The 24,039-nt window shown below is 37.3% G+C and overlaps 1 protein-coding gene across 8 annotated transcripts in view; it reads right to left on the bottom strand.

Moving 5' to 3' along the window:
• The window catches only part of CAB39L (calcium binding protein 39 like), a 127,627-nt gene that overhangs the window by 59,654 nt on the left and 43,934 nt on the right, over positions 1–24,039 (bottom strand). For all 8 annotated transcript variants that reach the window (XM_027064801.2, XM_027064799.2, XM_027064802.2 and 5 more), the window contains 3 exons: positions 19,408–19,549; positions 15,693–15,857; positions 450–568 (listed from right to left, as the gene is read on the bottom strand). In XM_027064801.2, coding sequence (XP_026920602.1) covers positions 450–568; positions 15,693–15,857; positions 19,408–19,518 — 395 coding nt within the window. In that variant the 5' untranslated portion in view covers positions 19,519–19,549. The remainder of the gene's footprint in view (positions 1–449; positions 569–15,692; positions 15,858–19,407; positions 19,550–24,039) is intronic.

Raw genomic sequence — 24,039 nt, 5'->3', positions numbered from 1 at the left:
CCCACATGGAAGCATGTCACCTTGGCAGATGCTAGCCAGCCACTGGAAGGGGTGTGTGTGTGTGTGTGTGTGTGTGTGTATTGAAGTTCAGGGTCAGGGGATTCGGTCTCACGCAAACAGGAAAAGGGTAACTGCATAGCTAAGAAAAGGGCAGACTGAGAAACACAGTTAATAATATAATAAGAAGAGACAGAGATAACAGGAAAGTAGAGGAAAAAGAAACAGTAAATGGAAGGAACTCTATTTAGAAACATACAAAGAAAAGATTTTGCTGTAACCCATGTAATCATAGAAATGTAGATTTGGAGGGCTGTCCTCAAGTATGGCAAATAGCTTTCCTGTGATTCCAAATGAGAACCCATCATATCTCAAATGAGGCTAATGCTATAATACTTTTAACAACTATTCTATAATCAAACCTACTTCTTTAAAGGAAACCATGTACCTACCCTTTGAGGAGCATAAACAGGATATGAGGATGAGCACTAATGTACTCCACAGTAGGACTCCGAGTGCCTATCTGTCTTCTCAGGATGTTGTTAAATATCTGGGTCACATCTTTTTTTCCCTGTTAAAGAAACAACCAACCATTACATTGCACACTTGAAATAGTTTAATTATGGAGTGTAAGTTTTATCTCAAAAGCTGTGTATACACACATACACACACACCAAGAGAAATAGCACTCTTCTTTGTAATATCCCAAAACATTAACTTATTCTTGTCATATATCTTTAGTCAGCTGTACTTTCATACATTCAAACAGTCTACAAAATGGATGCAGCTCTTTTCCAAAGGATTTGCACTGTGGTTAATTTGAATAAGTAGAAGTCTGTTCTCACTGTCGTAAATGAAATGGCACAGAAGAATATAAAACAGCAGTGAATTGAATTCTTTATGCTTTTTTACTTTATGCTTATTTAGCTTTATATAACAAGAAATAAAGATTAACAGTTTTAAGCCTTCATAAACAAGGAGGGAAAATGGTGAAGGAAAATAAAGATTTTAGGAAATGTAGGGTGGAATCAAATTCCTGTTTCTTACATGTACTTTTAATTAATTTCTTCCCTCCACTTTATCCATTCCCAAGTTGGTGTATTACAAAAAAAAAAAAAAAAGATCAGTTTTCTATTAGGTGAATATATATGATTTAGGTGATATTAAGAGATCATATTTAACCTAGAGGACAGACGGGATCACTCAGTCCTAGTAGCTGAAGCCAGAAGAACTATAGCCAGTCTCAGACAGAACTTTTTAGAGTCCTCATATACCAGACTTCCAGTCTTACACACCCTACAACCTCAGGCTAGTCTGCGTCACCAACTGAAGCTCTGAATGGAATAGGAGGTTGTTTTCTGTTTTGTTTTGTTTCTTTGTTTTGTTTTTTGTTTTTAAGATTTTATTTTTAAGTAATCTCTACACCCAATGTGGGGCTTGAACTCACAACCCAGGGATTAAGAGTTGTGTGCTCTTCTGACTGAGCCATCCAGGTACCCAGAACAGGAGATTTTTATATGAAAATAAGGACAAGAATGACATTCAATTCTCAGTTACTATGGCCCTGATTCTGGCCTTCATCTCTCAACTGAACTGTCAAAGAGCATCTTCCAGTTATGCCCTCCACTTCAAAGCAGTCTTCACTCTGCAGAGTGAGCTTACTAAAAATGCAAATAACTATGCCATGCTCTTCTCTTTTTAAAAATGTTTATTATTTTGAGAGAGAGAGAGAGAGAGAGAGAGAGAGAAAGCACATGGGCGGGAAAGGGGCAGAGAGAAAGGGAAAGAGAGAATACCAAGCAGGCTCCATGCTGTCAGCTCAGAGCCTGACATGGGGCTCGATCCCAAGAACTGTGAGATCATGATCTGAGTTGAAATCAAGAGTTGGACACTTCACCGACTGAGCCACCAAGGCGCCCCACCATTCTATTCTCTTACTCTCTTTAGTGCCCCCCTTTTGCTTTGAAAAAGTCCAACACCTTCCATGATCTGAACCTTGCCTACCTTTCCAGCCACTTCTCTTACTTTTCAATTCCTACTTCAAGTTCTATTAATAACAAATTGCTGTATTGCATATACTTATATACAATCTTTCATTTCTGTACCTTTGTTCGTGTTGTATTTGTCCTGAATGCTCTTCCTTCCTTTCTTTTCCTAGCTAAATCTTAGTCGTCCTGTAATCAGGGCATAGGGGTGCAAGAGCACCTGGTTCTGGGGGTCCCAAACAGACCAGGTTAAGCCACGTGCCACTGACAAAATCCACAAGTAGAGAGATAAGTGAGGGTGACCCAAGAAAGGGATTTATTTTGGTGAGGCCAACACTGGAAAGACAGCAGACTAGCGTCTCAAAGACTGTTTCCAAAGTGCTGAAAATACTTCTAGGTTTATATAAGGAGAATGTGGGACGACAAAGGTTGGTGGGTACATGTGGGTAAGCTGTAAAGATCATTGTCTTGGGGTCAGTCACGTGGGGTCTTGCTGATGTCAGAGCAGACCTCATTGCTTGCGGGGGTAGTTGTGGTTCCCGCCAAGGGATGTTTTGCCTGCAGGGGTCTTTTGCCTAAGTTAAGAGATAAGCTGGAAAGAACAACTTAATCAATACGAAAGTACAGACAGGTCAAAATGGAGGTAGTCGAAGTTCTCTTTTAATCCTTCAGATTCAGTTCAGGAGTACTCATCTCTGAGATAACTGTTTTTCTCTGTATTACAACAACATCTTTGCCTACATAGACCAGTAGGTCTCCTCTTTCCTGTCTACCACTACCTCCATCTCTACCACGGTCAACTTATGAAGAAGTGCTTACTCTGTGCCAGGCACTTATACTAAGAACTTTATATGTATTTTCCAATCCTCATAACAACCTTATAATGTACATCTTATAAGTAAGGAAATTAAGGACTAGTGAGGTTACCTTACTCAGGTGGCATGTGAGAAAGCCACAACTCCATCCCAAACTGATGGAATCCAGAGTCTAGGTTCTTAGCCATCATACTAAGCTGACTCCAACAATGAGCACAGAACACTGAAATTAATGAATTTCGTCTCTAAAGTCCTCATCACTGTTAGCTCCCAAGGAAAGCCATATTTCAATGCCCATAGTAGGGACCAACAGATAGTAGCATTCAATATTGACTGTCCTGACTTACTACTTTAGAGGCATAGTCATTTGTAAACCCTTTAGCACAAAGAGACCACTGAATCTCGCTTATCTATTATTGAGGCACTTTTTTAATAATAAAAGAACTAGGACTCAAAAGGAAAAGAAGACAATAAGATTATTCAATTAATTACTCAATCTTAAAGCTATTAGACATATGAAATGTGTACTAAGGACTGATTAAGAATACTAACATAGAAAAATATTCTTAAAGAATATCTGAAAGGATAAAATATTCTTAAAGGATTAACTTTATCTGGCTTGAGGGCACCTGGGTGGCTCGGTCAGTTAAGCATCAGACTTTTTATTTTGGCTCAGGTCGTGATCTTACAGTTTGTGAGTTCAAACCCCACATCAGGCTGTGCGCTGACAGTGTGGAGCCTAATTGGGATTTTCTCTCTCCCTCTGTCTCTGCCCCTTCCCTACTCGTGTGTGCACCTGTGTGTGTGCTCTCTCTCTCTCTCGAAAATAAATAAACTTAAAAAAAACTGGCTCGAAATGGATCACAGACTTAAATATAAAATGTAGAACTATAAAACTTCTAGAAATAAATAGAGGAAAATCCTCAGGAACTAGATTTAGGCATATAATTCTTAAACTTGACACTAAAAGCACAATCTGTAAAACAAAAATAGACTTGTTTAAGACAAGTCTTAAATAGACTTCATCAAAATTCAGGACTTAAGCTTTGCAAAAGATCTTATTAATAGTATGAAAAGACAAGCTACAGACTAGGAGAACTTCATAACATATATATGACAAAAACCTAGTGTCTAGAATATGTAAAGAGTCCTCAGAACTTTTTTTTGAATGTTTATTTATTTTGAGAGAGAGACAGAGAACAAGCAGGGAAGTTGCAGAGATGGAGAGAGAGAATCCCAAGCAGGCTCCACGCTCAGCACAGAGCCCGATACGGGGCTCCATCTTACGACCATGACTGATGTTCTGAGCTGAAATCAAGAGTCAGATGCTTAGCTGACTGAGCCACCCAGGTGCTCCCCTCAGAACTTAACAAAATACAAAACAATTAGAAAATGGGCAAAAGACATGAAGAGATATTTCACCAAAGATCTACAGATGACTACAAGCACATAAAAGATGTTCAATATAATTAGCCATTAGGGAAATGCAAATTAAGACCACCAGGAGAAATTACTACATATACCTATCAAAATGGCTAAAATAAAAAAGTGACAACAGCAAATGCTGACAAAGATGCAGAGAAACTGCACTTGTACACTGCTGGTGGGAGATCTAATATATATGGTCAATCTGGAAAACGATTTGGCAATTTCTTTAAAAACTTAACATGCAACTACTCTATTGGTATTGCAATTTATCACAGAGAAATGAAACCTGGCCATGAATGTTCATAGCAGCTTTATTTATGATAACCAAAAGCTAGAAACAACCTAGAAATCCTTCCACAGGTAAATGGTGAAACAGACTATGCTACATCCATACCAGGGGCTCAGCAATAAAAAAGGAGTGATTTTTTTTTTAAAGCTTACTTATTTATTATTTGGGTGAGGGGCAAAGAGAAGGAAGGGAGAGAGAGAAACCCAAGCAGGCTCTGTGCCACTAGTGTGGAGCCCGATGCAGGGCTGGATCTCACAAACTCTGAGATCATGATCTGAGCAGAATTCAAGAGTCAGATGCTTAACTGACTGAGCCACTCAGGTGCCCCCAAAAGGAATGAACTTTGATACATGCAACAGCCTGGATGAATCTTGGGGAATTATGCTGAGTGAAAAGTGCCAGCAACAAAAGGTTACACAATCTAAATGTCCATCGACAGACAAATGGGTAAGAGAGATGTGATATATATACACTGTAATATCACACAGCTATAAAAAAGAATAAGATTGTGCCATCTGAGACAATATGGATGGACATAAAGAGTATTATTCTAAGTGAAATAAGTCAGACTGAGGAAGATGAATACCATATGATTTCACTCATGTGGAATCTAAAAAAAAAAACCTACAAATGAATAAACAAGTAAAATGCAGTAATAGACCTATAAACACAGAATGAATCCATGGTTACCAGAGGAGAGGAAAGTGGGGGTATTGGTAAAATGGGTGAAGGGGAGTAGGAAAACAGGCTTCCAGTTATGGAAGAAATAAATCAAGACAGCATAATGAAAATAGTCAGTGATATTGTAATAGTGATATATGGGAATAGATGGTAGCTACACTTGTGGTGAGTACAGCATAAATTATAAACTTATGGAATCACTATGTTGTACACCTGAAACTAATGTAACATTGTGTGTCAACTCAAAAAAAATTTTTTAAAGGATTACACATTGTCCAGTTACATGATATTCTTGAATTGACAAAATTACAGAAATGAAGAACAGATTAGTGGTTGCTAGAGGTCAGAGGTGAGTGGCTATAAAAGGGCAAGTGGAGGGATCTCTGTAGTGATGGAAAATTTCTATATCTTGACTTTATCAATATCAATATCCTCATCACGTTACTGCCCTATAGTTTTGCAGGATATTGCCATCAGGGAAACTGGGCAAGGTACATGAGATTTCCCTGCATTATTTATTATTGCTTTTCTTATTGGAGCAAGCTGGTGGAAGAAAGCAGGGGAAGCGCCCACTAGCTCTTCTGGGCCCTTTGGAAGACTGTAGCCAGCAAGTAGATCCATGTTAATTAAAGGCCAGAACCTCACACAGCAGCTTGTAAAGTATGCATCAAACCCCCTTCCAGAGAAAGACTGGGAGATGGTTGTTTCTGTCGGCTTCCTCTGTGCCTAGCCCGGGGGAGTCAGGGATAGTTACAGCAAGTGCTCATGCACCCGTGAACTGCTCCTTTGTTTGCTAGAGTCCTTTGGGACTCGTGAATGCAAGCCCTTTTAGCTTTCATACATAGGTGATTTGGGGGCCCATCCCTCAGCTGACAGCCTTAAAAGTAGGGGCACTAGATGTGTGGTTCAAACCCTTTGCTCATCAAAGAGAAGATGGGTGTTAGGATTCCCTCCCAACAGCATGGTGCTATGCCAGTGAGTAGGGTCTATGGCCAGAGTATGTCTCAGCTTTTCCCACTCATTTTGATGTGGGTATTTTCTCAGTTGCTCAATGAGTAGGGATCACTGAGCTGAATTTCTGGATTTCTCTCAGAGGGAATTCCCACATGTATAACTGTACATTCTGTTTATCCATAGGAGGAGGAAAATTCAGGAGCCTCCTATGTTGTCATCTAAGTCCGGAGTCCCAGGATTAATTTTTTTAAATATTTTAATGTTTATTTATTTTTGAGAGAGACAGAGCACGAGTGGGGGAGGGGCAGAGAGAGAGGGAGACACAGAATCTGAAGCAGGCTCCAGGCTCCAGGCTCCAAGTTGTGAGCACAGAGTCTGATGTGGGGCTCAAACTCATAAACTGTGAGATCATGACCTAAGCTAAAGTCAGATCCTTAACTGACTGGGCCACCCAGGTGCCCCATTCCAGAATTTTTTAAATGGTAAAATTTGATGCTGGTTCTCATACATTGCTGGTGAGGATATAAAGCAATTAAATAATACCTGAATGATGTTCTAGAATCTCAAACTGGGAAATCTAGGCTGAGGAAATAATCCTAAATAACAATGTTAAATACAGAAGAAAAACTTCAGGCACAGAGGTCTTAATCATAGTGGTGATACTATAGAGTTAGAAACAATATGTCCAGAATTAGGCATGCTTACATAAATTATGTTATATGTAACTGACAGAAATAATATCAAAATGTTGGCAATAATTAAATATAAGAAAAATCTATGGCTATCCATTGCTTTCACTTTATTCCGTGGAGAGAAACAGAGAGGGGTGGAAATAAGGGAGAAAGAGAGAGAATTAAGAAAGCAGAAAAGAAAGGGAGCCAGGGAAGAAGAAAGAAGAATTTAAGAAAAGAGGAGAAAGAAAGATAAAAAAAACAAACAACAAAAAAAACACAGGCACTTGGGAAAGCAAATTATATCTTCCTTTAAGAAAAAACACTACATAAAATCCAAATTTAGAAAATTAGGAGCTGAGCCTTCAATTTAAAAGGATGTATTAGATGGAACACCCAGTGGCCCAGTTGGTTGGGTGTCTGGCTCTTGATTTTGGTGCAGATCATGATCCCTGGATTGTGGGATCGAGCCCCAAGTCAGGCTCCACACCCAACACGTAGCCTGCTTTGGATTCTCTCTCACCCTCTCTCTCTGCCTCTCCCCTGCTTGCACTCTCTCTCTCTCTCTCAAAATAAATAAATGTTTAAAAACAAATAAAAGGATGCTTTAGGGTCAGTTGCTCTCATAATTTTAAAATACTAAAAAAGGTTCTAGTATGCTACTTCATGCTATCTCAATTTCATTTATATAGATGTTAAGCAGTACACTTGTATAAGAGGTACAGCTGTAAATATAAATAAAATTTAAAATTTAAAATGAAATTTAAATTAAAAATAAAATGTTTTATTCAAACCATTCTAGACTCTACAGTAATACTACATAATATCAGTCCTCTTTGAAAAGTCATAAGAGCATGTTTTTCATACTTCCCAGTGAAATGCCACAAGAACATTTCCATACGGCATTCCAGTGAACAGTAGAAATGAAGCTCCACAGAACTCTATCCAACTTTTACACAGAGAAAAACATTCTTCTGGTTCATTAGCAAATAGTGTGCAAAGGCAAAGGAAGCCCCCTGTGGATAACAAAAACAAGCTCTGATACCAGGAACAGTTTCTCACATCAGAGGAAAGGATCAGAATGGAAAGGATTAGAGAAACCTTAAACAGGTACAAGATGATTAATGATGGTCTTTCCATAATACATAACCTATGCAGATATCCATTCATCACACTAACTAGAGTAAAGCCTTAACTATTTCAAAACCAGTCTTCAGCCAACCATCAGACTGCTAGGTCTCAAGTTCTGGATCTAGAAGTGGTCAGAAAAAAAAAGACAAGAAAATGTTTCATGATAATAAAACAACATCTAGAAATGACCAAAAATGCCTTAAATTAGCCAGTAATTCTAAAATAACATATAATGTAAGTGAACAGATACCAAACCTGAAGAAGCACTTGCGTTAAGCTGGCAAAATCAAAAAGGTCAGCCCTGACGGGAGATGCTCAAAGATTATTTGCAGAATGAATGATACATATGGAAGTATCACTGGAGTTAAATAAGGAAAAAGAAAAAGAAGGAAGAAAGAAGCAATGAACAGCAATCAGAAGTAACTAATGATAAAGAGCACCCTTCGCTGATAACATAAGTAAGAGAAGGCACATACGGGAGTAAAACAGAGCAGGCACCCACTTTAAAGTTGTAGCCATTGACTTGTATACAAGATATATAAAGAATTCTCAAAATTCAACAACAAATAAAAAGAGGGCAAAAGATCTATATAGACAATTCATAAAGGAAGAGATATGGTGGCAAATGAACACATGAGAAGATGCTCAACAACATGAGTCATTAGGAGGCTGCAAATTAAAATCACAATGATATACCACCAACACTTACATCAGTGACTGAAGTTAAAAACCAAAGCCAAAGCAAACAAACAAAAAATCCAAATACTGCCCAATAATCCTACTCCTAGGTATTTACCCAAGTGAAATGAAAACCTACATTGGCACACACAACTGTACATAAATGGTTATAAAGGTTTTATTTGTAATTTGAAATTCCTCAAATATCCTTCAACTGGAGAATGGATAAATGGTCTGTGGTATATCCATGCAGTGGAATACTACTCAGCGATGAAAAGGAACAAACTCCTGATACACAGCAACAACATGGACGAATCCTAAATGCATTATACTATATGCAAGAAGACAGACTCAAAAGGCTACTTTTTGCACGATTCCATTTACACACCGACAAAGGCAAACAATACAGGGACAGAAGATGGACCAGTGGTTGCCAGCAGCTGATGGTAGGAAAAGGAGAGGATTACAAAGGGGCAAGGGAAAATTTGGGGGGTGATGGAATTTTCCTTTATCACAGAACTGCATATTAAAAAGAGAGAATGTCACTGTTTGTAAATTATACCTTAACTTTTAAAAAGATGAAACATAATTGTAGCCATTGACTTCTCTCCTCTGTTCGCTTCTTTCTCTCTTCTGCTCCTGTACAGGTTGGCCTTGCGGAGTGGGACGGGGAGAGCTAAGGTGTGTAGGGCAAATGTTTGTACTGACTTTCGGGAGCAGAACTAGATAAGCAGAGCTGGGGGTGGGGAGTATTCACTGCATGGATGAGCGCTTTTGCAGGTGACTAAAATTCAAGCTAAACTAATTTACAGGTACTGGGAAAGTTTCAAAGAACCCAAACACAGGCTAGCTCAGGATGAGTTGCTCTCAAATTTTTTTCAGTATAATTATATTTACCTATGACACGAATCCCATCAAGGATGGCCCTCTATCTCTATCTCTCTGACCCTCTATTTCTCTCCCCATCATCATTCTTCTTTCTGTCTTTTCTGCAGGCTGGCTTCCTACTTTTTTCATTTACATGGTAGGAAACCTGACCATCGATACAGAAATCGCGTGGGATACCATTAGCTCCTGGTCGGAGACTGAGGTTCTACCTCAGTTTTATTTCCAGAATCCTGCAGAATACTGTGGTCCTGTCCTTTTGATCAGATATCCATTACTAAGCCAATCAGCTGTGTGTGGGGGGCAGGGTGTCAAGCCACGCAAAATGGCTGCTCCCACTGTAACCACGTGGGTGGGGAAGGAGCCAGTGTTCCCCAGAAAGCAGAGGGGACAAAACATTCTGTACATTATATATGGCATGAGCAGTCTTTATCTTTATGGCAGGTTACATTGCTTAAAAAGTATAGTAGGGTCAAAGTAAAATGGTCACTGTCTTTATAGGGAGAATACAACCAATTAACATGTTATGCTTCTGATTAAGGGCCTGATTCCAACACCATTTTAAATCACCCACATATTATGTACCTTTATAGGATAAATGCTTCTAAAGTTTACATTCATTATTTTAAAAGGGCATTAGGGTAACAATAACATAAAATTCCATTTAATATGATATAGTATTTCCTCACCTGTAATTGTAAATTCTGTAACTTAATTTGTTTAATGGCAGGTGCAAAATATATAAACAACCAAACAGAATGAAGACCAAGTAGAATCAATGCCCTATACACATGGTAAGCATTTCAAATTATGCATGAAACATAGTCAAAGCTTATGTCTTAAGGCTTTATGATTTTTCGTTTTTATAGTAATAAAACCAAAGGCGAAGGACCACTTTAAAGAGGAGGCCAGGGAACAGAAAAGGGTTTTTAAAAAGGGACAGAAATCTTCAAAAATTTAGGACCATAAAATGGGTTAATGAGAAGCTGATACTGAAGTACTCATTTTGCTGACTTTTATTTAATGTAGCAAGAATTAAGCCTTAGAGATTAAATTATCATAGCAGAAAGTTTTCTGCTTCTTTGAACTACTTTCTAATTCAGCCCGAACAGATGACTTTGCATCCACCCCAGTTTTGCAAGGCACACCTGCCTTTCTTTAAAATGAATGCATCAATAAATTTCATCCTTTGATCTCCTATCACATTGTGTTTCAAAACATCAGAGTCTGAAGCTGTGTCTTGAATAGTGGCCAAACCTCAAAAAACACAGCTCTGAGTTTGATCCTGAGCCCATAAAATCTGAAGATTTGCAATCTCAGCCACAAGTCTTTTTTTTTTTTTTTTTTTTTTTTACCTCATAATAATATGCAGAAGTAGTTCCTTTCTGTCAGCAACTTTAAGGCCTAAAGGATTAGATTAAAAATTTATGGCTATAAAGTAATGAGACTTTCTTTTTTTAAATTTTTTTTTTAATGTTTTATTTATTTTTGAGACAGAGAGAGACACAGCATGAGCAAGGGAGGGGCAGAGAGAAAGGGAGACACAGAATCTGAAGCAGGCTCCAGGCTCTGAGCTGTCAGCCCAGAGCCCAATGAGGCGCTCCAACCCACAAAGTGGGAGATCACAACCTGAGCTGAAGTTGGGCGCTTAACCAACTGAGCCACCCAGGAGCCCCATTTTTTTTTTTTAATATTTATTTTTGAGAGTGAGAGAGACACAGAGTGTGAGTGGGGGAGGGTCAGAGAGAGAGGGAGACACAGAATCCAAAGCAGGCCCCAGGCTCTGAGCTGTCAGCACAGAGCCCAGCGTGGGGCTTGAACTCACAAACTGTGAGATCATGACCTGAGCTGAAGTCAGTCACTTAACTGACTGAGCCACCCACAATTTTAATTCGAAGGTGTGCCTCCTAACTACCCTTATTTACAAAATAGTAGGATCCTCCAGTACTTTCCCCTCCCCAGTGGACTACTTTGCTCTGGATTCCTGAAGGAGAAATGGGTTTGTCACACAGTTTCCCAAGGCAGTGCCTGCTACCCAATCTAAGCCACTGCCATGGCCACCATCACTGTTGTCAGCTCTGGATTCTGAACCCCTGCTCCAAGCTCCCCTCAACCCTGTTCCCGGTCCTTCCTCCTGCAGCTAGTTATTTCCTCAACACCCTGTTGCCTCCAAGTATAGAAAACCACCCTTTCTCCTTCACTCAGCATATACTGTTAGTACATAGTTCTTTTATCAAAGGTTTAAAGGTAACAAAGGGTAATTATAGCATAGTGCAGAAACAATTTCAAATTGAATTCTATGAATCGCTATTTTTAAAGGTTTGTCAGAATTCCTGATCATCTTTTTCCTTAAGTCCCTTCTCTCTGTCATGGTTCTGGAATCTCTTTCCCTCACTCCAAAACTTTCCCCTACTTCCATCAATCATAGCCAAAGAGAGGGCATTTCTCAAATTTCTGTTACTTTACTCTGCAAAAGGAAATTTAAGCTCTTCCCTTTTAGTCTTTTCCTTCCAGACATTGCCTAGAGACCTAAACTTTTACAACTAACAAAAAAACCCATCTCAGTGTCTTCTAAAAGTTCACTTTTCTCTGTAAGGAATGCCCCATCCTTTTAGTTTATCTGACAAAAGCTATAGCCCATCCCTAAATAATATCTTTTTCTTCCTGTTATAAACACATACCAGAAATTTTGCAGTCAGATGACTATTGTACTCTCCAAAAACCCCATGAGAGGCTATTCACTTACTAGAATGTTATCATCGCTCTTGAATTATCTTCTAAACAATTTACTAATTCTTCAAGAAAACTGGCTTATTGCTGCATTCAGAACACTTTCCTTTGGTCTAATTCCCTTACCTCTGCTTCAAGCTCTCATTCTCATGCCTACATTCATTCATTCATTCACTCAACCAACCAGTGTGTATAGCATTAGGTGTGGGCAACAGGGTTCTAGTACTCAAGATACTTTCAATCCAGAAGGGGCTATACCAGTTCTACCTACGAACCAAAAGACAAGGAGGGCAGAGTTCTGTGTGATTAGACTGAGTTCTAAAGTTAGGATGAATTTTTTCAAGCTGTCACTAGCTTATATGGATACTTTAGGCTTGAGATAGAAAGATGCTGCTTGCAGGCTGACGGTTAGTACCTCCAGTCCATAGAGATACATAGCACATTTCTGCAAGTAAGCTAATAATGCTACAAATGGTGCCTCCTTCCTGAAAATACTGTATGTCATGAGTGGAATGCTTAAAATTGAACTGTCCTAAATTTTAACTGTTTTTCACTTAGTCAACCAAGAAGTACTTGTAAGTGTCTATTTTTTTATGGGCTTGAGAAGGACAGCTGCACCTACTGAATATCACATTCATTTATAACCGAGTTCTAGGCATCATGTTACATCAGTTGAATGGACAAAGTCAAGAAAGAACTGTCTGGTCAATTATACCTTAGTAAAGTTGAAAACAAAAAGAACTGTCTGCTGTTTTATTGCTATAACAATAGATCTTCATAATGTTAGTTCTGAGTCAACAGTAAAAAATTATATCTAGAATACTACTGTGGAGAGGGGCAAGTATACAATGCATTTTAGAGAAAATGTAATCCACAAAAGTAATTTGTTTGACTTCCTTTATTTGAAGAATTAATCTTCACTTACATGGAAAATGAAAATATTCAGAAAGATACTTCTTTCCCTAAGGATTCCAGACAGTAAAAGCTGACTTGATAACGTGTAAGTCAACTTTTAGGCAACTGGATGTCTTAATCCAAAAATATTTTTTTAATGTTTATTTATTTGTTGAGAGATGGGAGGCAGACAGAGAGAGAGAGAGAGAGAGAGAGAGAGAGAGAACGTCAAGCAGGCTCCCCACTGTCAGCACGGAGCCTAATGTGGGGCTCGAACTCACGAACCTTGAGATCATGACCTGAGTCAAAACCAAGAGTCAGACACTTAACTGACAGTCTTGTATAAGTAGTTCTTATTGTTCCTCTTTTGATATCTAAACCAACGCTAAGCAAAGTTGCAAGATACCCAAAGTCTGTCTTGATATACTCTTACCTCCCTAATTCTTGGGTAGTGCTTTGAAACAACACTATTCTGTGGCTGCTCAAGACTTTCCTAGTTCACTGGACCTCATGACATCTCATCCCTGACTCATTCTTCAAAACATAACCATCCTTGGTCATATTTCTTCCAGCATCCAACTGCAAATTGGGCTAATCTCATAAACCAACTCAAGCTAACATACTAATTAATCACGATAATGGCTTAATATACTGCTGCTTTGAGGGAAATCTGCAAACCAATAGGAGATTTATAGAAATATAATACCATAATCCAAGAGTAGGGAGTATTTTTCCCATTTATGGTCACTGATTAACTAAATCTAAAATTAAAATAATAAACAAAAAAAATCAAGGGTTATAACAAAAATAAACCAGCTTACATTTAACTTCAGTTTAAGAGAGGAAATAAGAATATACTATCTGACATTTGTGTATAGTCTGTACATGTATTTATTGTTCTTATACAACATGTATTTTTTAAATTCAGTTTAATATTTAAAACTGCTGGAAGTTCATACTTTTCCTATTTTAGAGATGACAAAAGTTAGTCTCAAAGAGGTTACATTACTATCAAATGGCACAGCAGGGACTCTAAACAATTTTAATTCCAAGTATTTTTCCACTAGGCACGACTCCTATAAATGTTCATAATATCTCATTTGAAACTAAATAAAAGAAACATGAAAATACACAGATGCAATGATAAAACTACACTTCATTCCACATATGGCCAGTTTAAAAAGTGAAGAGTAAGATGGGGAGCGCGAGTGAGCGAGCTAGGCAAGAGGAGAAAGTAGGAAAAGAGATTATTGAGCAGAAATGTCAAAGACAGAAGAATAGATAAGGGAAGGAAAGAAAGAAAAAGGCAGGTGTGTCTGAAAGGAAGGATGAATTGAAGTCTGGACCCTTTGGGGTCCTCCACTCAGTATAGTGTTCAGCCAACACACCTGGCTTCACGTCTCCAGAACAGTCTTGCTCTGCATTCCTCCTCCCCGTGCCCTCAGCCAAAAATCTTCCTCTATCTAAGCCATCCAGAGAGCTGTGGGCTAGTATTTCCACAGATCCCCAGAGCCCTGACCTTATCTTGGTCTAATCACTGTAATCACCATAATTAGTTTTCCTTTCATCTCCTCAGTGAGAAAACTAAAAGCTATTTCAGAAATTTGCATTTTCTTCTATCTCTGAAAATCAATAGAAACCCAAGCACTTAGTAATGGTGGTAACAAAACAGCAAACAAATCAAAGCTAAGACTTCCATCACTCAAACAGCCAATGGCCAAACTTGCCTTACATACAGCCTGTTCACTGAAAAACACTGCTCTCAGGCCACAGGTAATTAAATGCCTATACTTATTCACCACTTAACATTTCTAAATTTTTTTTTATTTAGCTCACTTATTATCTAGATAAATGAGGTATAACTGCTTTCAAAATGAGATAAATATCCTATATTACTAGCATTTAACAAACTTCTTAAATCATTGGTATAATACTTTAACTAAATGAACAGGCCTGAGAGACATTAAGCTTGAATACAGCTTAGGCTCTTAAGTACCTGAGTGACTGCACAAATTACTTATTATCTTTGAACTTTAGGTTCTTCATCAGTAAAATGAGGCTAATCATATAGTAGCAATCACATAGGTAGTTTTAAGAATTAAAGGAGATGAGGGCGTGAGGGGTGAGTTAAATGGGTGATGGGCATTAAGGAGGCACTCTTCTGAATGAGCACTGGGTGTCATATGTAAGAGATGGGTCACTGGGTTCTACTCCTGAATCCAGGACTATACTGTATGTTAACTAACTTGAGAATAAAAATTAAAAAAAAAAGGGGGGGGGATTAAAGGAGATGAGTGCTTAGAACTGTATGGCATGTGTAAGCACTCAAAGTTATCTCTTATTATTACTATTATTATTGGCCACCAACCTTGCTACCTACCTGCAGAAAACTTAACTATAAGATACATTTTTGCTTTATTAAAGAAATTTTAGAAGTTTTAGAAAAATACTGGGTTTTTATATATGAATGGTAATAATAGAAAAAGTCAAGTATTTATGATCTTGTATACACTAAAATTAAAAAACAAGCATCATCCTTTTACAGATAGTTTACCTCAAAGTCTATCAGCTGTAGGTCAGCAATCAATGTCACCAGCAGGCCACTGTTATAGAGCTCTTGTGCGAGCTGAGCCACGGCTTCTGTGGGAGGCTCCTTGTCATTTGTACCACACAGAATTTCTTTCATTGCTTGCAGTGATTTCGACACTTCCTCAGAAGCCTGGTGAACAAAAAATACACTCATAGTTATGGGGAATGAATATTTTCAAGCTATCAACAAACAAACGAACAAATCTACTTTTTGGATTCTGTTTATTTATGATCAAAGAACACTACAGTTACAAACAAAAAAACACTTTTTCATAGACATTTCTTTTTCTATTTTGGAAAATGTTGCAAAAATTTATTCACATAAAAAATATCTCTAGTATTTCTAGTTAGTCAATGTAATTAAAACAATCTTCTTTTAAAACATATTCGGGGTCCTTGGGTGGCGCACTCAGTTAGTCATCTGACTCTTGATTTTGGCTCAGGTCATGATCTCACAGTTCGTGAGTTCAAGCCCCACACTGGGCTCTATGCTGACAGTGCAGAGCCAGCTTGGGATTCTCTCTCTTTCCCCTCTCTCTCTTGCTCCCACTCCTCCCTCTCTCTCTCTCTCTTTTTCTCCCTCTCTCAAAATAAACTTAAAAAAAAAACCTTTTAAAACGATACTCACAGTCCAACTTTGCTAGTAATTAACTATAAATTTTACTCTTAAAAATTAAATTGACTGTTTTGAAGACCTATCCGTAGCTACTCGTCTTTATTCAAAGCATTTGTTAAGGTTTTTCAACAAATTCCTATTACTCTGATTATTTAACGGACTAAGTAATAAAACTGAATTGTTGGGGCATCTGGGTGGTTCAGTCGGTTAAGCATCCAACTCTTGATTTCAGTTCAGGTCATGATATCATGGTTTGTGAGTCTGAGCCACACGTTGGTCTCTGCACTGACAGCTCAGAGCTTGGAGTCTGTTTCAGATTCTGTGTCTCCCCCTCTCTCTGCCCCTCCCGGGCTCAGATTCTGTCTCTCTCTCTCTCTCTCCCTCAAAAATAAACATTAAAAAAATTTTTTAAGAAAAAATTTTAAAAATTAAAAAAAAAATTGTCAAACACACAATCGATTATCAAAACCCATTAAATTTTGTTAATCCACTTATCTCTCCCACATAATCATTGCCTTTTTTTGCTATCTAGGAAACTTAAAAAAAAAATTCTCTATATTTTAAAGAATAATAGGAAAATCCATAGAAGTAGAAAGTAGATTTAGTGGGTGCTCAGGCTTGGGGAAGGGAGAATGAAGAATGACTGCTAACAAGTATAGGATTTCTTTTGGGGGTGGTGAAAATGTTCTGGAATTTGATATTGGTGATGGTTGTGGAACCTTGTGAGAATACTAAAAATCACTGAATTGTAAATTTTAAAGTTTGCCCTTTAAAGGAGCAAATTATATGGCATGTGAATTTAACTCAATAAATCTTTTTTAATTAATGCAGGCGAGCAAAGGAGAACAGGCCAATAAGTTAATAATTTAATTTGCTGAATATTTTAAAAGAAATATAGTTTTATACTTTCAAGTGTATTACTGTAATCATTATAATTGAAGCAGGAAATTAAGAGAATAAGGCAAATTAAATAAAAGTAATTCATAGCAGCATAACACTACTTTAAAAACATAATTTCCAGATACATCTTAAGATCTGACTGAAACAATCCTTAATTTATTAAAGGTTGGAAGTCTCTTCAAAGTGTGAGATTTATTCAGAAGAATATATTCTACATAGTTTAGAATAATTATAAAGCAAACAGCTATGTGACCATAACACAGGGCAAGAACAGAGTATTTTCAGAAACCCTGAAGTCACCTGAAGGAACCTTTTCAACCTAGAAGAAAATATTTTTATGTCTTTGATGACCATCATTTCTTTAGTTTTCTTTATAGTTTTCTTACTTGTGTTTGCATTCCAAAACAATATAGTCTAGTCCTGCCAATTTTGAACTTTTTGGAATAGTACCTATGTCCTTTTATGAGGTGCTTCTTTTACTCAGTATTATGTATGCGAGATTCATCCATGCGGTTGCACATAGGCAGCAGTGCCTTAAACTTCATTGCTCTCAAGTATTCCATTGATGGTGAGACTACAATTTTTCAGTTCTACCTTTGATGGACATTTGGGCTGTTTCCACTGAGGGGTTATTATGAACAGCAATGCTATGAACACTCTTATACATGCATCCTGGTGCCTAAGTGCAAGACTATCTCTAGAGTTTGTACCTAGGAGTGGGACTGCAGGTTTTGGCACAGGCACATCTTCACATATGACAGATGATACTAAGCTGATTTCCAAAGCAGTAACACCAGTTTGTACTTTATCCTTCACACTGGATGAAAGTTCTCATTTGCTTTCCATCCCTGCCAACACTTAATATGAGACATTTTCCATTTTTGCCAAGATAGTGGGTGTATAATAGGAATGTGCTATGGTTTTAATTGGCTTTTTCCTGACTACTATGGAAATGAGTATCTTTTTATGGTTTTTTTTTCCTGTCTTCTGCCATTCATATTTACTCTTTTATGGAGGTCATTTCTTCTAATTGGGCCAATATTTGGTTCAATATTATACAAGTACACAAGAATTTAAAATACAGTTCTACATCCCTTATAAGATGTCGGACAGAAAATAGATTCCTACATTCCTATAAGAATACAAGATTGTATTATACATTGAGACAGAAAGATACTGTGAACTGAAGAATATTTATTTTATAGATCTCTTAAGTCTTGCCATATACTAGTCACTTTAGAGAGAAATTGAATATGCAGGATCCAACATCCCTTTGAAGGAATAAAATAATAAAAACAATCCTTCCTATGAGGAAACCCTGCTTAGTAGGACCTTTGAAAAATGTTAAAATGAGGTTCACTGTCGTAGAAATTATCAGTTGATCTTTAAATAAAAATGTCTTGGGGTACCCGGGGTGGCTCACCCAGTTAAACATATGACTCTTGATTTTAGCTCAGGTCATGATCTCACAGTCATGAGATCAAGCTCCACATCAGGTTCCACAGTGACAGCATGGAGCCTGCTTGGGATTCTCTCTCTCCCTCTCTCTCGGACCCTCTCCCACTTGTGCATGCCCTGTCTCTCTCTCTCTCTCTCACTCTCTCAAAAAAAACCCCACCAAAACCCAAAAAACAAAAACTGTTTTATCCTTCATGTCACTATAACATTATATTCCAGTGTAACCCCTTAGATTTTTAAGCTCTATAGTCTAAAGGGATCCAAGTTTGGTCAGAGGCTCAAGAGAGTGAACTAAGAGTTCAAGGCAACAGACTTAACAATTGCATAAAACCTGAAATCAATTTATTTTTTTAATTTTTTTTTAATGTTTATTTATTTTTGAGAGGGAGAGAGAGACAGACAGACAGACAGACAGAGGGTGAGCAGGGAAGAGGGAGAGAGAGACACACAGAATCCGAAGCTGACAGCACAGACATGGGGCTTGACATGGGGCTCAAACCCATGAACTGTGAGATCATGACCTGAGCTGAAGTTGGATGCTTAACCGACTGAGCTACCCAGGTGCCCCGCCGCACTTAAATGTATTTATAGAAACTTTATGTGAGCATCACAGACCATATTTGGGATTCTTCATCAAGCTTTTATACTGGTTTTTGGTTTTGGAACATATGCATTTAAAAAATAACATTATTGTTTTAGTTCATACCTTGTCTGTTTTTTTGTCTTGCTTTTCCAAAATGGCCAAATTGTCTTTCAGAGTTTTCACGATTTCTGCTGGACTTTTGTGTGATTTACTAAACAAAGGCATCTTTTTCATCTATAGAAATCTCTTCTTCCAATACAGAATGCTAAAAACAAACAAATAAGCAAACAAAAATCATGAATTTAACTCTTTTTAATTTTTTTCCTAAAGTTTTAAATCAAATTCTGGTCAGTTAACAGTGTAATATTATTTTCAGATGTTCAATAAATAAAATGAAGTGATTCAACATTTCATACATCACCCAGTGCTCATCACAAGTGCCCTCCTTAATCCCCATCACCTATTTCACCCATCCTTCCACCCACCTCCCCTCTGGTAACCATGTTTTTTCTCTATAGTTAGGAGTCTGTTTCGTGGTTTGCTGCTCTCTCTTTTTTTCTTCCCTTTGCTTGTTTATTTTGTTTCTTAAATTCCACATGAGTGAAGTCATATGGTATTTGTCTTTCTCTGTCTGACATTTCACTTAGCACAATGCCCTACATGTCCATCCATATTGTTACAGATGGCAAGATTTCATTCTTTTTTATGGCTGAGTAATATCCCACTGTGTATATATAAACCACATCTTCTTTATCCATTCATCAGTCAATGGACACCTGGGCTGTTTCCATAATTTGGCTATTGTAGATAATGCTGCTATAAATGTTGGGCTGCAAGTTTCCAACTTTGTAAGGAAACTCCATACTGTTTCCAGAGTGGTTCCACCAGTTTGCAATTATTTTAACTCTTAACATGATTAAATTATTATACCAAAATGTCTTATAAGTTTATAATAATCTTAATTCAATAATTTGAAATATTAATATTGATCAAACTAGGGGTGCCTGGATGGCTCTGTTGCTTGAGAGTCTGACGTCAGCTCAGGTCATGATCTCAAGGTCCATGAGTTCAAGCCCTGCACTGAGCTCACTGCTGTCAGCACAGAGCCTGTTTTGGATCCTCTGTTCCCCTCTCTCTACCCCTCCCCAGCTCATGCTCTCTTGCTCAAAAATAAATAAAACATTTAAAACAATTTTTTAAAATACTGATCAAACTAAAATGAGTTTCATCAAGTTTTACACCAAATTTAAATACATATAAGTATTTTAAGACATATTTTAAAAACTTTGCCTAATAGTTTTTACTCAAAGTTTAAAATTTTTTTCTACAATACAATGATTGGGAAAAAATCCCAATGGGAAAAGGAGTACTTTTAGAGAATAAGCTGATATTTAAAACTAGTTATTTTAACTGATGAGAGTGATGACAACAATGATAGATAAAATAAAAATGTAAAACAAAAGTGGGATTAGAATCTACATACTGTGGTAAAGCAATATTTAATGCTACTCCATGACAATCACAAAATTGCAATGTGAAACTATTTAGAATCTGTTCTTTATTTACTCTTCCATATTCAGTTGGCCATACTCACTAAAGAAATGAGGCCTACCACAGTGGAGGGTGAGGAGAGTGAGGAAAAGGAGTATTAATTCTTGTTTTTGAGAACATCTATTTACGTAGAGCAGAGAAAGCTAAATATGGCTGTCATTGCTCTACGTACACTAAAAATATAAGTATTAGGGAGAAAATTATAATTGAAAGCTTCAGTGAGGAGAGGCATATTCATGTACTTTATAGTTATTAACAAAAACATTTCAAACACTTCAGAAATACGATATAATAAATCAAAGTGTTCCATTAATTAACCACCTAGAGAAAAAAACTTTGGTATATATTCCTCCTGAAATTTTTTATACATATAGAAATAAACATATATATTTTTAATGTTTTTTTAAATTTATTTTTGACAGAGAGACAGAGCGTGAGCAGGGGAGGGGCAGAGAGAGAGATGGAAACACAGAATCTGAAGCAGGCTCCAGGATCTGAACTGTCAGCACAGAGCTTGACACGGGGCTCGAACTCGTGAACCGCGAGACGATGACCTGAGACGAAGTCAGCTGCTTAACCGACTGAGCCACCCAGGTGCCCCTAAATATATATATATATATATATATATGTGTGTGTGTATATATATGTGTATATATATGTGTGTGTACACACATATATATATGTGTATATATGTGTATACACACATATATATGTGTATATATATGTGTATACATATATATATATATACTTTTTTAATTTTTTAATGTTTATTTTTGAGAGAGAGAGGGAGAGAGACAGAGCATGAGTGGAGGAGGGGGCAGAGAGAGGGAGACCCAGAATCTGAAGCAGGTTCCAGGATCTGAGCTGTCAGCACAGAGCCAGACTTGGGGCTTAAACTCACAAATCACGAGATCATGCCCTGAGCCAAAGTCAGATGCTCAACCAACTGAGCCACCCAGGCACCCCGTATATATATATATGTATTTTAAATATTTATTTATTTTGAGAGAGGGCATGCTCATGTGAGTGGGGGAGGGGAGAGAGAGAGGGAGAGAGAGAACCCCAAGCAGGCTCCATGCTGTTAGTTGTTGATCTCACGATTGTGAGAGCATGACCTGGGCTGAAATCAAGAGTCATACACTTAACTGACTGATCCACCCAGGCACCTCCAAAATAAATATATTTTAAGACAAAAATATAATAATATTAAACATTATCTTGTAACTTTTTCCCATTTTTTAAAATATCTTGAATATCATTCTATGAGTGTATGGTTAGTTCTATTACAATAACTTTTATCCAATATATTATTCTGTCAGCACAGAGTCTGAGGCAGGGCTCCAACTCACAAACCACGAGACCTTGACCTGAGCTGCAGTCGGATGCTTAACCAACTGAGCCACCCAGGTGCCCCATTTTCTTCTTAAATTACTATATCATTTATTCTACCAATACCCTATTGATGGACATTTGGGTTAATTCCATTTTTTCTAATATTTTTCTTACTAACAATGATGCAGTTAATCAATGCAGGATATTGCAAACGTGTACACACAAACATGCACATCAGTGGATAGCAGCATTCTAACTAGCTATTCCTATAGCAAAACCATGGTTATGGTCCTAAATCCCTAATCCCCCTAGATTCCTATTTCCGATTCTGATTCTCTAGCATTTCTGCCATTCTATGAGCTACTTTATATCCTTCCAATAAATTTCTTCAGTATGTGTTGTTTGTGATCAGGAATCCCAGTGAGATATGTATATGTTATGAAGTAGAAATCAAAGTGGTAAGTGTGGATTTTGATGATAAAACAGAAGACCTAAAAAAACAATTCTTGTTTTCAGAAGAGATGCTGTTTTCAGTCGGGTGCCTCAGCTTTTCAGTGTGGGGAAAGTCAGTGGGAAGGGAACTTGCCCACCCTCAAGGCAAGGATAAGTTTGAAAAGCAAGTTAAGAGATCCCAGGGAGCCTCTAAAGTGGATACTGAAAGTTGACACAGGATTCAAAGATAAAGCATGTGAGGATCACACTGATTCTCAGTGGATGGTGTCAGGTGCAAAAAACACAGAATCAGAAGAATATTATATCATGCACTTTAATAAAATTCAAGAATAAAATTATAAAGATAGGCTAGGTTTTTCTTTAGTAATCAGCCCTACACATAAATAAATGAAGGTAGCATATAATTTAAAAGCATATGTAGTGTAGAAGTAGGGTGGGTGCTGAAACAGGCATTACAGAGTTGGGCAGAGCAAGCAAATTGTTGCTTCCGACCTGAGTGATCTTGGGCACAGGATGTGATCCCTCTATAGGCTCTGTTCTCATCTGTAAATGCGATGATAATATCTCCCTCTTAGGATTATGAGGATTAAAAAGTAGAGCACCTTGCATAGGGCCTTGTATAAGTAAGGTACTCTATAATGTTTAGCTGCTATTATTACAAAAGTTTCTACGTCATAATGAATAAATTATTTCATGAAAGAGAAAGACATAGTTGAGATAGGATATTGTCTTAATAACTGAGACATAATAATAATTGAGACATAATTGAGATATGATATTGTCTTAATTAAGTGCCCTAGATATTTCTGGCTCTTTGACTCACACACTTTTTCTTTTAAAAAATGTACATTTATTCTTTGATCGTTAAATATTTAATGATAAAATACTTAGCATTATAAGTTGTTGTTTTTTTAGCTAAATGCATTTGTGTAATTGTTCTTTTTCCTCATGTGGTTCTTCTGCACTAAAGTAAAGATAATTGACTGTGGGAATTTCAACTAAATGCTTCCTGACATCAAAACAAAATACAAATTAGAATATGGTATCATATGACGTGATTTTTGTTCATTACTTATTGCTCTGCTCAATTCTCCTTGTATTGAGCTAATTCTAATGAGAATTCTGGTAAAATTACAAATGTTTTCAGGACTCCCATGTTAACATGGTAGTTACCCAGCATTTCCTGATTTGCTGTGTCCCAACTTTTTATTTGCGTGTTGGTTTGTTCATTTATTCATTTACTTATTCATTCAACAATCAGTAAGTACTAAGCACGAGAATCTTGCTAAGTACTTAGGATAGAGCTATGCACAAGAAAAATACAATCTTTGCTCTTTAGAACTTACTATTAAATGGAGAAAATAAACATTTTAGGATCAATGAGATCATATAACAGAGGGAAAGAAAGACACAGAGTAT

This window comes from Acinonyx jubatus, chromosome A1, assembly GCF_027475565.1.
Source record: "Acinonyx jubatus isolate Ajub_Pintada_27869175 chromosome A1, VMU_Ajub_asm_v1.0, whole genome shotgun sequence".
Lineage (NCBI taxonomy): Eukaryota > Metazoa > Chordata > Mammalia > Carnivora > Felidae > Acinonyx > Acinonyx jubatus.
This window is presented reverse-complemented; position numbering and strand designations above follow the sequence as displayed.